Below are 14,190 nucleotides of genomic sequence, written 5' to 3'. Positions count from 1 at the left end.
CTTCGTCCCGAGGGCCGTGCTCATGGATCTCGAGCCCGGGACCATGGACTCCATCAGATCTGGGCCCTACGGCCAGATCTTCAGGCCCGACAACTTCGTCTTCGGCCAGTCCGGCGCGGGGAACAACTGGGCCAAGGGGCACTACACCGAGGGGGCGGAGCTCATCGATTCGGTCCTCGACGTCGTGAGGAAGGAGGCGGAGAACTGCGACTGCTTGCAAGGTATGATCGATTTCTTGATACGTCGTTCGGTTTTGCGGCTGGATCCGTGGGATTAGACGTTGATGATTGAATTGCGTGCTTTTAAGGTGTTTTTTAGAATTGTCTTTGGTGACATTTTTGTACTTCCAACTAAGGTCAGATCCAATTAGGAATGGTACTAGTTATAACTTGCAAATATTATATAACTAGTAGCACAACTAACGTTGCCCGTGATTGTAGTCTATTGGCACTGAGAAGAACTACGTGGTATTTTCATTTTTTTAATAATAAAAATGATGTAGTTGTAGATGTCTTATCGAGCTACATATGAAATGCTGCTCCATGGTTCGTCAGAATCCGAAACTATTGGACGTAGCTAAGGGGGAACTATCCGCTGGTTCTGTTGACTGGATAGTTGGTGCTCCAAGGAGGGGGAAAAACGGTGGACTAGCGCACACTGATTCATTTCGCGGATAGGTAGTCCTTGAGGCATCGACTTTCTAGTGGACAGATTACAATGCATAACTTCTCCTTAGATGGGCACAACTCAAAATATGTAAAACCACCTTATGTTTTCTCAATTGTGGATGTCTGTCCTTGCAAAGTTTCTCAAATGACCCATTACTCTTTAGGGTGTATTTTGTATTGGAGAAGAAGGAAACAACAATGGAGGTGTCAGAGAAAGGGAACATCCTTTTCTGGGATGGTGGGTGCCCATTTGAGTAATTGGATGTTGTGTTTTGGATATAAATAAGAAATGTAACTTTATTTCACATCGAATTACTTAAATACTTGTTGGATACTAGTTTGATTTCATGAGGCCTTTGTCAATTTTGCAAACTTCTCGCCTTTTCTACGTTGGTGTTGTAATGCTACTCAGACGGAGAACCAAAAGGAATATATACGTAGGAGTAAAGTTCTGTGTTATCCTCTAATGTGAAGCTTATTGGTCCTCTCAATTTAAATTTAAGGGAAAAAATGCCTCTAATCCCTTGGCACTTTACCCATGTGATCCATGCCAAGCTGTTAATCCATAGATTGAAACCTCTTACTTTCTTCCAATTTTCTTTTCTTCCTCTTTTATTCCTTTTATTTCATAGGTAGTGCATTGAACTTAGAAATATCCATACTATATTCATTCTTTCGTTTAGAAGCAGCTTTGATGGTGGTCACGTGATGACTACATTCAGTGTAACTGACACATGTGCTAGTGTAATGTCTGAAGTTAACCTACATTTCTTCTTGTTTATCTTCCTTTCCCACATCTTTTCACCATGTCTATATTTCAGATATACAATTCAATTTTGGCAAAAGGAAATATTGATTTACTCTCTTTTGGAGCATATACCACTAGCAATAAATGCAGAAGGCAAGCGTAAACACCTCTAAACCCAAAAGAATTGTAGAGAAACGATGAAATGAAATAGGTCTAAAAGTTACAGGTAAGATAAATGAAATGGAAGGTATATGCTATATGTTATATAGACAAAAAATGATGGCTTGCCTCTTGCATTTCATGCTAAATGGATGCCTCTTTGAAAGAGAATAAAAAATTAATTATCCTTTTAAAATCAGACTGAATATCATAAATGTACAGAGATTGGAGAAATGCAAACAACTTTTAAAGAAGAAAGACATATTGGAAGATATGTGGACTATTTTAGAAATGAAAATGTAGGACTCATGTGTCAACTGTATTAAATGCAAACTGACATAGTGACATGTGATAGTTGTCAAAAGTGCTACTAGAGAACAAGACGTGCATAGTGTGAGTATTTCTAAAAATATGATTCACCATTTTTTGTTCTAAAGTAAGCAAACGAGGTAATAATGTTAGAAGGCTGTAAAGGTTTTCTGCCTTTGAATTTTTTATTTGGGAGGGAGTTGCTTAGGCAAAAATTAAGAGTGTCCTGAGCCTTTTCTTTTAATTTTTGAATCTAGAGTGGAACCATGGTTTGATATCTCCTGTTTAGGCTTAACTCCTCAATCAAGAAACTTTTGTGGACAACTGTGCTTATTAATTTTGGACTTTAGCTTAAGTATTTTAAATTTTGAGACAAATTTTCAATAAGTATTAATGTAGGTATGACAAAGCAGTCGATCCAGTATTTGTAACACGCCATTATTCTTTTAGAAACAATATATTGGTTTTGCAGGGTTTAATTTAAGGAAAATTACTTTCACCCCGCTATGAATTTGAATTTATGTGTTGGCCCCAAGTTGACTAGTCAAAGGTAAAAATATCTCTACCTTTTTCTTCATATTTTTTGTCGACTCCATCATGGATCATTTCTTTTTCAAAATCTGAAAATCATCGCCCCCCCGCGACATCTTCCTCGTATCTCCAATCATCACATCTATCCATTCTCCAACCTCATCTCCCTTTTGTCCATCACCCTTACCGACCCATCCCCCCACTCACTGCCCCCAGCCACCCATCCCCCTCTTCACCTCTCACACGAGTCAAAGCACGTCCTGCTATCACAATACTGCCCTACTCCAACCCCAACCAAAAATGCCTCTACTTTCTCTATTTTTGTATCTTTTACTATTTTAAAATTAAGGTAGATACAATTGAATAGAAGCACATAAAAATTAACAAATTGTATGAAAATTTGACATCTTTATATGAAAATGTAGAAATTTATGACTATTTTTCTTTTTTTACTTTCTACATTTACCTCTTACTATCAACCTTTCTTTATTACTTTCTACATTGAGCTCTTTTCTCTACGTCTCTTTTGACTATATTTTTCTACTGTTCACCTTCTATTCTGATACATTTCTTCTTTTTCGGCTATCTTTCATTCTTGCTGACTAAATTTCTCCTGTCCTGGCTTCGTTTCTTTTTTATTCTCCACCTTTATCCTTTTTAGTTTGCATTTTTTTCTTTTTGGGCTAACTTTCGGTCTTACTGTTCTAGCTATGTTTCTTTGTTATTATCAACCTTTTTTTTTTAAAAGCTATGTTATATTTCTTATCATTAACCTTGGTTCTTTTCTTGTTTATCAACCATGGTGGAGTTCTTAGTTGCTCCTTGTGTTTATTACATGTTCAATAAGTACATTCCCGTAAGTGTACTTTTTGGTATTGGAGGTTAGTAACTATGGGTACACTAGGGATGATCAGTTCTCATGTGTTCAGCTTGTGAGCTATGACATGGTAAATAGTGCTAGCTAGAAGTTTTGATCCATTGAATTAGGAGCTTGAGGGTTAAAGGAAGTACAAGATTGTCGTTGATGCACTAAAGATATGCTTTAAAAAATTGTTAAGGCATTGCATTTGGAGCTTCCAAAAGAGTGCCTCTTTACTAGCTTTCTCTATTTTGCATCTGACTATTTGGGTAGGACTCGATGCCACGGAAAATGAAGAGATATCATTGTTTGCATGGAAGTATAAGGCTCATATAATAGTTGAATAATGCACAGATTTAAAAATTTGCTGAACGAGTTGTTTATAGCACAATGAAAAAAAATGTTGACAATAGTATTGGATTTGTTGAAGAGATGAGGGGAGGAAGGCAGAAGGTTCTAAGAGAGAGATTATTGAGATCTTCTGGAAATAAGTGATGTTGTATATGGGTAAGATTTAAAAGATTAAGGGGTTTTCACNGTAAGATTCAAATTCTTCTAAGTGTGAAGAGCTCGCTAACCTGGGATTCAACTTGTCTAATAATGTAATAATTAGACAAAGTTTTAATAAAGCATTAGTTTTGGTGTATCAAAGATTCAATCAAGTATTTTAACTTGTTAAAATGGCTTTTTCTAAATTTCTAATTTTATTGTTATTATTATTATTTTGGCAAATGCTACACATTGTTCTTTTTTAGTCTACTCTAACTAAATGGTCTATAAGACTAAAATAAGGAAACAAATGATGTTCATCTTACACCCCCTGCATATCTTTAACCGGAAGTTGATAGTATAAATTAATATTTAGTTAATTACTCAGAAGGTAGCATTCTAGTGAAGTGATTTTTTTTCTTGTCTAAGTTTGAGATTTGTGGCCTCATTAAAACTATTCTCTTGAACCCGGGAGATTAAGTTTAGACTCACAAACATATGATCCACCTTAAGTAATTTAAGTTGAGAGGGAGACAATGACATGAAAGGGTCTGCCAGTATAACAACCTTTCTTAGTGCTAATGTCCCGGCCTGTCAAGTTCAATATCATTTCTGATGGCAGTTATAAAATATCAAACTATATCATTGTAAGTTTAATATCATATCTCTCTTTCCACAGATTTAAGAGGAAATTTCATGTCAGTGTTTGCACTGAATTGCCTATATCTCTTCAAACAATTCAGAGAAAGAAATCAGATAGCTCAGTTACTTGACTTTATTTTCCTTTCTTCCTCTTTGCATTTAGCAATCAAATAAAATGGAATGTTTTCACGATAATTGTAGGAAGTCTCTTTTTCTTGCTGACAGCAGCTTTTTGAAGTAATTGATATCTGCAGCTGTCCAAGGCCTTTTTTGGTTACTCATTACCTGGATAGCATTCATGGTCACCAAAATAGTTTCATTATGACTATATGTTTAATGCTGTTAACATCTTAGAAGGCTGTAAGCTCATGTTAGTCATTTTGTCTTAGTATCATTTCAAGCTTTATTTTGTAATTCAAAGTGACTGTACCTTTGTATTGTCCTTTCTCATGCAAATTAACCTTTCCTTTTTTTTCGGAATAATCAGGATTTCAGGTGTGCCACTCTCTTGGAGGAGGAACAGGATCGGGAATGGGAACTTTACTTATCTCAAAGATCAGAGAAGAGTACCCTGACCGCATGATGCTCACATTCTCAGTCTTTCCCTCTCCTAAGGTGTCAGACACTGTTGTTGAGCCCTACAATGCAACCTTATCAGTTCACCAACTAGTAGAGAATGCTGACGAGTGTATGGTCCTTGACAACGAAGCTCTTTATGACATTTGCTTCAGAACCCTGAAGCTCACTACTCCTAGTTGTAAGCCCTGTTCTCTCCCTTTGTGATATTCTATAGGGTTAATTGCACATGGATTCCCCTTTAATATCACTGTTTTGAACTAAGTATAACCCTGTAGAGTATTTGAGAGGAGAGTCATATGGAACTTAAGGGGTAGTAAGTTCAAAATAACAAGGAGTCCATGTGCAATTAATTCTATTCTATATCTTATTTTCCCACTTTGTGATAACTTGTACTTCTTATACTTGTCTGACCTCATTATTGCCCCATGTAACAGTTGGGGATTTGAACCATCTGATTTCTGTGACAATGTCGGGGGTGACATGCTGCCTGAGATTTCCCGGTCAGTTGAACTCTGATCTCCGGAAGCTCGCTGTTAACCTCATCCCCTTCCCTCGTCTTCACTTCTTCATGGTGGGTTTTGCTCCATTGACCTCCCGTGGGTCTCAGCAGTATCATGCCCTCACAGTTCCCGAGCTCAGCCAGCAAATGTGGGATGCCAAGAACATGATGTGTGCTGCTGACCCAAGGCATGGCAGATACCTCACTGCTTCTGCCATGTTTAGGGGCAAGATGAGCACTAAAGAAGTAGACGAGCAGATGATCAACGTGCAGAACAAAAACTCATCCTACTTTGTGGAGTGGATCCCGAATAATGTCAAGTCAACTGTGTGTGATATACCTCCCACTGGATTGAAGATGTCTTCGACCTTCATCGGGAACTCAACTTCAATTCAGGAAATGTTCAGGCGAGTTAGCGAGCAGTTTACTGCAATGTTCAAGAGGAAAGCCTTCTTGCATTGGTACACGGGAGAAGGCATGGATGAGATGGAGTTCACCGAGGCGGAGAGCAACATGAATGATTTGGTGTCTGAGTACCAGCAGTACCAGGATGCAACTGCTGACGAAGAAGAGTACGAGGATGAAGAGGGTGAGGAGATTTACGAACAGTAAATCACATGGCCAAACAGCTTGAGTTTGCCGCAACATCATGACTTTGTTCCCTTGTTGCTAATTCTCTTGCTCTAGGAAGTTATAGCAGTGACTGAGGATATGGCATATCTTTGGGATGAGTACACCTTGAACTTCCTGATGGCTATGTGAATTTTTACATATTCTGGTTATAACTGCTACATATCATATATTTCTAGCTATGTTGGATATGATTTGTGTGAAGTGACTATGAACTTGAGAGTGTTATGTTTGTTATTTTCGGTGCTTTGAAGCCATAACTATTTCTCTTTGCTGGTCCGCTTTGGATACCAAAACGTTTTGCAATTGTATCCCAAGTTTTTGTGAGATTCTTAGCCCCTGTTTGTATAACAGAAAAAGAGATTTGGCATTTAGGTTCGTACGATTCGCATGTTGTTGTATTTCCAGTTTTTGTGTTTTCAAAATTTAGATGTTAATTCATTACCAAATGAACAGTTTGCAATTTTCGGAATTTCGATTATCCTCAAAAGAACAACCTAGGTTATGTGTCCCTTTGCTTCTTGTAATGAGGTCAAAAGGTTTTAGTAAGCAAATATTCATCTCTCTCGTTTGTAAGTTTTTTTGATGGAGCTTAGTAGTTTTTTTGATGCGGGTATCTCTAATTTGAGCAACTGCAGCCGGACCATTCTCATCTTCCAGTAATTTTCACTAATAAGGAAACCGCAACTTACCAGCGTAAGAATCAGAAAGTTCAAAGAAGTTCGCCCATAACGAAGAAGGACGCACAGCTTTTGGGAGGGAGCAAAATATGAAATCAGAAAGAATTACCGGTTTAGTTAGTCAAAAGATTATGAACGGTTTGATGAATTCAACAGACAATTAGACAGATACCACCTTCATGATTCTCAAATGGTCCTTCTGATTTGCTACCTTCTAACGAAACCGCCATTTCGATGAGTGGTATTACATAGTACATACACCAATGTTCACTGCAAATTGATAGCTGTGTGTAGAAAAATAACTCAATTGTGAAATAACTTGAGGTCACACAGAGAGGATGAATTAGTTTTATCAGGTTAAATATGAACATGATAAGACCCATTCGCCTATGATTCACATTCGACGTGAACTCCCCACAAAAGATCACTTTTATCTGTAGGGAGCAAGGAGGAGAATGTTGACAGGATCAATTTTGATGAATGGCACGCTGAGTGGTTCTTCCCACCTAAGTGTAGAAGAAGATAAACCACACAAAAACTTATACGGCTCATGAGAAACTTCCTCTGGTACTAAGATTCTGCACTAGGAACAATGGAGATAGACTTCTATGTGCAAGTAACATAAATTCCTATGATAGTTGCTCGGAGGTGCGAACACATTATAAATCATAGGGAAATTTTTGAAAAACGACCTTTTCTCAAATTTAATAGGCAAAACCGATCGCCTAACAAAATATTTGGCAAAATCGACCCTTTTTTACACGGGACCACTAGTCCCGTGCAAAAAAAGAGGTCGAATTTTCCAAATCAACTCCCCCAGACGCCGTCGTCCTCCCTTCCCAACTCACCCAACAGGCCGTCGTCCTCGGTCCACACGCCGTCGTCCTCCATACTCCCAATCCACGCGCCGCCCCTCCTCAGACCAGCCCTCGCTAGCCTGCCTCCCTCCGCCCTGCACTCCAGCCCCCACACCACCGCCGCGCTGACTAGCCGCCCTCCCTTCCGTAACCCCGAGCTCCAGCCGCAACGCCTCCACCCCAACACCTTAGATCCGCCTCTCACGTCGTCGCCTCCCCGACGCCGTCGCCCCTCCCCTTCGCTGCCGCCGCGCTCCTCAATCCACACGCCACACGCCCGGCAAGCTCCCCCAACCTCAGCCGCCTCGCCAACAGCCCCGCCAACCTTCGCTGCGCAGATCTCGATCAGCCCAGCGCCGCTTCTTCCTATCTTTCCGACACCGCCGACCGCTATCATCGCACAGCCCCCTCCCCGCTCCGCCCAGCTCGGCAGACGCTCGCCAGCTCGGCACCTCCGCCCCCTTCATCTCTCAGCGCTCTATGGTGCAACTCTCTTTCGAGCTCACCTGCCCCCCAAACCAGCAGCCCCGCTCGTCGCCGCCTTCATCTCAGCCCACCGCGGGAACCCTCAGCCGCACCGCGGCGGGATAGCTGGCGCGCGGCGTCGGGTAGGCGGAGCCGCAGCGTGGGGGGTGATGGGCGGAGAAGCCGGCGGAGACGACGAGAGCGAAGAGAGCAACAGAGGAGAACCGGGGACTGGAGGAAAGCGGAAAGAAGGCGGGGGGGGCTTATTGATTTGGCAAAAACAACCCTTTTTCGCACGGGACTAGTGGTCCCGTGTAAAAAAGGGTCGATTTTGCCAAATATTTTGTTAGACGGTCGGTTTTGCCTATTAAATTTGAGAAATGGTCGTTTTTCAAAATTTTCCCTAAATCATACAGATAAAACTGAGAATGAAGGAAATAGAGGAATAAACTAAACATGCCGGGGGTTGCACACACTTGTTTAACACTCATATCTACCACCATATTTGCACTATATTAGTTATCCCATATTCATCAAAGAAAAAACTAGAAAGGGACAATGAAGCAACATTTAGACATAAAACATCCGGAAAATACCATACTTTCTATTCTTGATGGAAAGCATAGCAATTGTAAAATCTTGGCACAAAAGCTACAAATTCCATCAGCTAACAAGACGACACAAGTACAAAACAAATCATACAGAGACACAGATGTACAACGCAACAATGCTCACCTCAAGCTTTCTCCTTTGCATCACTTCCTACAACTTTGATTTCATCAAATCCAATCTCCTTGCTCCCTATCTCACCATCAAGCTCAGGATACTCTACAGGAGTAATTGGATGCCTCTTAGCAGCTTTAGACCGCAAGAACAGCACAAGGGATGCTATGAAAGCCCCGAAAACAACGCCAACCAACAAAGCCACGAGAATTTTCCATGGAGAGCCTTTTCTTGTATAAGCCTCCGGGCCTTCACGATACCGCATCGAGATCGATTCGGGGTCTAAAGGCTCGGAATGCATTTGATAATTGACCCCGTGCTTAACCTCGAAGCTCCACGAATAGATATTACTGGTTTTGGTAGAGTTCCCCCTTGGAGAAGAGCTTATCCCAACGTACATTGCATCTCTCCACAGAGCATTCGATAAATTGATTCGGCATGAGACCAAAGCTTTCTCAGGCCTCAAACCCCTAGATTTGCTAACTCTCACTTCTAGCATCTTACTAGCCCCATCGTAATCAATCCAAGCATACGACCTTCGCTCACTACTCAAAGCCAAACTGAAATCAGACGGACTGCTATTTCTCGCAGCAATCTCACCACCAACATCAACAGCAATGCTGCTTCCACTGTCATCGGCATCAAACTTCACGGCGAGAAACTTCGGCGAAACCCCAAACTTAGAAAAATTGCCCGGGACAAGCAAGAAAGCTAAACTTCCATCGTACCCGCCGGAGACTGAGAAAGAGAAGCTGGTCGAAAACCCAGGGTTAGGGTTAATCCCAAAGAACCTAATGGGTCTCTTGCACATAACCCGCCCTTTACCGAACGCCAAAACCCCAGAATTACTCACCTCAGCGTCACCGTAGAGAGCAACTCGTGAAACAAAGCGGCCATCTTTCTCAAACTTTCCGAACGAAAACGAAAAGGGGGAGCTCTCACCAACCGATTCGCTCCTCATAGCGAGCAAACAAAGCAACGACAGAGCAGTGAACCTCGAAACAAGCGAGGACGCCATGGCCCAACCGTGAAGGCTCGGTGATTTCGCCCCAAGATTCGACCTTTGCCAGGGTTTTCACCTAAAGAAGCGATCTTTTTCCACCGGCGTCGGCTGGGGGCTGAACGGTATGAAGCGCGGAGGGCGTTAGATTCGGGTTGGTGGGGGCCAGAGATGCGAATTGGGGGAGAAATTAGGGTTTGGGGAACAGGAGACGGAGCAAATTGAAGAGCTCGAAACCCTAGAAGAATCTCACCATCAAGAGCGCACTTATTCCAGGTCACGAGCCCGCCGTGGGGTTTTTAATCCGTTGGGAATAAAGTAGTTCGGATGAGGTGGGCCCTACGGCGATCCGACACGTGTTGTTTTACTAGTGAAGAGGTTCGGTGTTCGCTGCTTGGCGTTCTCAGTTGATTTTGGTTAGCACCAAACGACAAAGGAATTGGGACGGGGGTGCGCTTTATTGAGGGCCGTTTTTTTGCATGAAAGTGGCTTCATGAACTGTTAAAAGTCCGTGGTGGGGCCCAAATTAATAAATGATAGCCTACTCCGGTCTCTTTCGAGTGGCCCAGGAGGGTAGTGAAGTTGAATATAATTAAACTTTTGGGATATTAGCGTATGAAAGTTAAGAGAGTGACAGAATGGGTAAATTTAAATGTGGCGAAGAGAAAATAAGCCATGGGAGGGACAGTGGTTAATGTGGGCCTTGGACCGTAGAAACACAGCAGGCCCAGTTAAGGGTCCAAGGCGGGACTTTGTTGGACCGTAGAAACCCAGCAGGCCCAGTTAATTAAGTTGCACAACAGTTATCTTTTTGTAGAATACATTCACGGAATGTTTCTTTCCGTAGGGGGTTATATCATATCATACTTATTCCCTTTAAAAGCACGAGTTCGGAAAATTTTTTTTAGACAAATATACCCTTTTATATTTTAAACTATCTTATCTATAATCAAATTCTAATTTTCAATGGTCAATATTACCCTTCACTATTTTGAATATTTTATTTATATCTTAATCTATCCTAATCATAATCATATCTTATCCTAATCCTATATGAACCATGTTTAGCTTAACAATTTAAAAAAACTAATATTAATAAAATATATAAAACATAAAAATAATATTAGTTTGTTAAGATAAAGAAATTACAAGTAGATAACATATTATAATACATGAAGTATTGCAAAAAACCATAAAAAGTTTTAAAATTGCAGAAAAGACCCTAAAAAATTTAAAATTATAAAACTCATCCAAATGTCTCAAAACTTAAAATAAAAAACATGAAATTAAAAAATTAACATCAGTTTGCAAAAAATTTAAATTTTACAGTTAACACCTCAATGTCTCAAAAATTATAGAAACACCCTCAAAAGTTTAAATTACAGACAAGCACATTAAAATTCTAAAATTTTAAAACTTACAAACAACACAGATGAATTCAAGAGATTACCATGATACACCTAAAATTTTTGACATTTAAATTTAAAATTTTTAATTAACACCCTCAATATCTCAAAAATTATAGAAACACATTCAAAAGTTTAAATTATAAAAAGCCACCCTAAACTTCTAAAATTTATAAATAAAATAAGATGAATTCAAGATATTACCCTTAGACATCTAAAAAATTAAAATTTACCAAAATTAACCTCAAATTTTTTTAAAAACTCATTCAAAAAAAATTAAAATTTGCCAAAATTAACCTCAAAATTTTTAAAAAACTCCTTCAAAATTTAAAAATCGAAAAAAAACTCTAAATTTTCAAAATTTTTAACTAGCACACATCAAATTCGTCGATTGGTAGACCGCTGAAATTTAATATTTTTCAAAATTAATCTATAGTTTTAATAATTATAAAAAACACCCTCAAAATTTTAGATTTACAAGAAATATACTAACATTTAAAAAATTACCACCAACACATGAAATATAAAATTTACAACTACCAAACTTAAAAGTAAAATTTTTTAAAAACTCTTTCAAAATTTTAAAAATTATAAATCACACCCTCAAAGTTCAAAACCACAAAAATGGGCTAAAATTTTAAAACTTGGCAAAGAAAAGTGTAATTGTTTGGTATTTTTCATATATATATATATTAAAATTTCTAATTTAGGGATTTACTATCCATTTTCAACATCTAAGAATAGTCTAAGTTGATACTGGTAAACAAAAACAATAAGAATTGATTAAAAACATCCGGTTAATGGATAAAATTTTTAAAAATATTATAGATTAAAAATTATCGGCACTATATAAATTAAAGTAATTTCATATAATTTTAGTAATAAGTTGGGGTAGCCAAAATACATTCGTAACATTAATTGATAGATGTTTAAATCCATAGAAATGATAAAACACTATAATATTATACCTTAGCATTAATTGATTTTAATTTAGAAACTTTAATCTTTGACGTTAATAATATTTATAGGGTAAAAGAATACAAGGAATTACATATGGAGAAACTATTAGAATATTTAGAGATAACTTTAAAAGAATTGAGTTATTTCCATTGCAAATGGGAAAGTGATGGAAATAAATCTAAAATTCAGAAAACGTCAATGAATCACTTGAATTGGCATTAACATAAGACATATCTATTAATGAAGCACTGAATGAGTTACATTAAAAAATAATTTAATAACTTTATCCTAATCAAAGAAAAAATCTCCATGGAAGACATAAGAAAAATTAGTAAGTATTCATAAATTCCATACTGTGTTCTTCAAATTAAATATTAATATTATAATCTAAGAGAAATTAGTAATGAATAATGCAGGTATTTATTTTAGATCTTTATGAAAAATGATAAGGATAGAGCAAAGGTAATATTATTGAAATAACAGAAATTCTTATTGGATGCACATCAGAAGAATTCATTTTAGAGGAAAATAAAGAGATAGCTTCTAATTTATTTAAGTAATAAATTAGGAACACAAAGAATTTTATATATATGAAATTAATATTTATTCTCATTGAAATAGAAAAAAATCAAAGTCTATATTTTGAGCAGTTTGTGTTGAACATCATAAGTACATTTGACTTCTTTGTAAAGTTAAATGAGATGATAAAAAATTAACGAGCCTAGGAAAGATAATAGCATAAAAAATACAAAATTAGCCTGATGTCACAATTGATGTAGATGATGAAGACAATACTCTAGAATTGTCCGAGAAATGATAAATGATAAACCTGAAGAAGGATTGATCTTAACTCAATAAAAAATAAAATAGAAGAAATAAAAACAATATTTTATGAATATTTTATAGAATAGTTTAATTATTTTGAGTGAAATTAGGAATCTTTAGAAGGGAGTTTCATGAATTTTTTTCAGTACTTTTATATTCTTATGTGGATGTTTTTATCATATAAAAGTATACTAGAGTTAGCATTAATCTTTAATTTATATTTTTTTATGAAGTCTATCAATGATTAGGAATAAACTTCATATTCTCTTTTGCATCGTTTTAACATACTTTAAATCAATCATTTTGCCATATTGGTTTTAAATATTCACCTTCCTTGTATAACACTATTTTAATATTTTTCACTTTGCAATGCTATACTTTCTCAAATAAAGCTTAGTTTCATATCGGTCAAAAATAATATGAAAATTCAAATTATTTTTAAATTATATTTGTTTTTTGTCAATTCAAATATCAACATGAAAATTTAAATTGGGTGTATCCCATTTAAACAAACATAAAAAAATAATCGGGATGTAAGAGTTTAAAGAAAAAAATGAGCACAAACTGCCAAAAATACTTAATCATGGTATTAAATCACGTGCATTGCACGTGTGTAAAAACTAGTCAATGATAAAAGCACATGTTGACTTTCGTGTCAGCTTCACATAGTTATGTCCCCGGAAACGTAGCCCCTGAACGCGGGGGGAAAAATATCATAGAGATGCGAGGACTCTTTATTAAAAAAAGGTATATGCGGAAACTGAGTTGCACATACATTTATATTTTGTTTGAAATGATCGATATTCTACCTGTTAATACTAATTTTATTGTTCGTACGTACTTGCTTTTACCCATACCGTGTTGAGGCAATTTCCAGGAGCCCAAAGGTCAAGTACATCTTTGTCCAGGAGCAATAATCGGAGTCATATCATCCACTTGGCACAATAATCCAAGCAAGATCCTCCAACATATCTCCCGCGCGCCATCTTTGATCAGCGTCTCTAATGCAATCAATGCTAGAAGTTGCCCTTCGTGAGATAGAGATTATCCTCATGCGTCTCGGCCAGAAACACCATGCATGTCACATCGATCGTAATTAGGTAAACAAACATCAGCCCGATTCTCTGATCGTAATTAGGTGGTGTAACCAAATTATCAAGG

The 14,190-nt window shown here is 37.7% G+C and overlaps 2 protein-coding genes across 3 annotated transcripts in view; one reads left to right on the top strand and one right to left on the bottom strand.

Annotated features, from left to right (window-relative positions):
- Window positions 1-6,474, top strand: part of LOC109840908 (tubulin beta-1 chain-like) — a 6,584-nt gene extending 110 nt beyond the window's left edge. The window contains exons 1-3 of the mRNA XM_020409736.1: window positions 1-221; window positions 4,893-5,162; window positions 5,419-6,474. The exon at window positions 1-221 is cut by the window's left edge and continues 110 nt beyond it. Coding sequence (XP_020265325.1) covers window positions 1-221; window positions 4,893-5,162; window positions 5,419-6,095 — 1,168 coding nt within the window. The 3' untranslated portion in view covers window positions 6,096-6,474. The remainder of the gene's footprint in view (window positions 222-4,892; window positions 5,163-5,418) is intronic.
- LOC109840909 (L-type lectin-domain containing receptor kinase IV.3) lies at window positions 8,700-10,126 on the bottom strand. Of its 2 annotated transcripts, XM_020409738.1 has the most exons (2): window positions 9,692-10,126; window positions 8,700-9,590 (listed from the first exon to the last, which is right to left on the bottom strand). In XM_020409738.1, the coding sequence occupies exons 1-2, from the start codon at window positions 9,733-9,735 to the stop codon at window positions 8,852-8,854; spliced, it is 783 nt and encodes a 260-aa protein (XP_020265327.1). In that variant the 5' UTR covers window positions 9,736-10,126; the 3' UTR covers window positions 8,700-8,851. The 2 variants fall into 2 exon arrangements, with proteins under 2 accessions (XP_020265327.1, XP_020265326.1); XM_020409737.1 differs by having other exon boundaries at window positions 8,700-10,126.

Source organism: Asparagus officinalis, chromosome 5 (genome assembly GCF_001876935.1).
Source record: "Asparagus officinalis chromosome 5, Aspof.V1, whole genome shotgun sequence".
Classification (NCBI taxonomy): domain Eukaryota; kingdom Viridiplantae; phylum Streptophyta; class Magnoliopsida; order Asparagales; family Asparagaceae; genus Asparagus; species Asparagus officinalis.
This window is presented reverse-complemented; position numbering and strand designations above follow the sequence as displayed.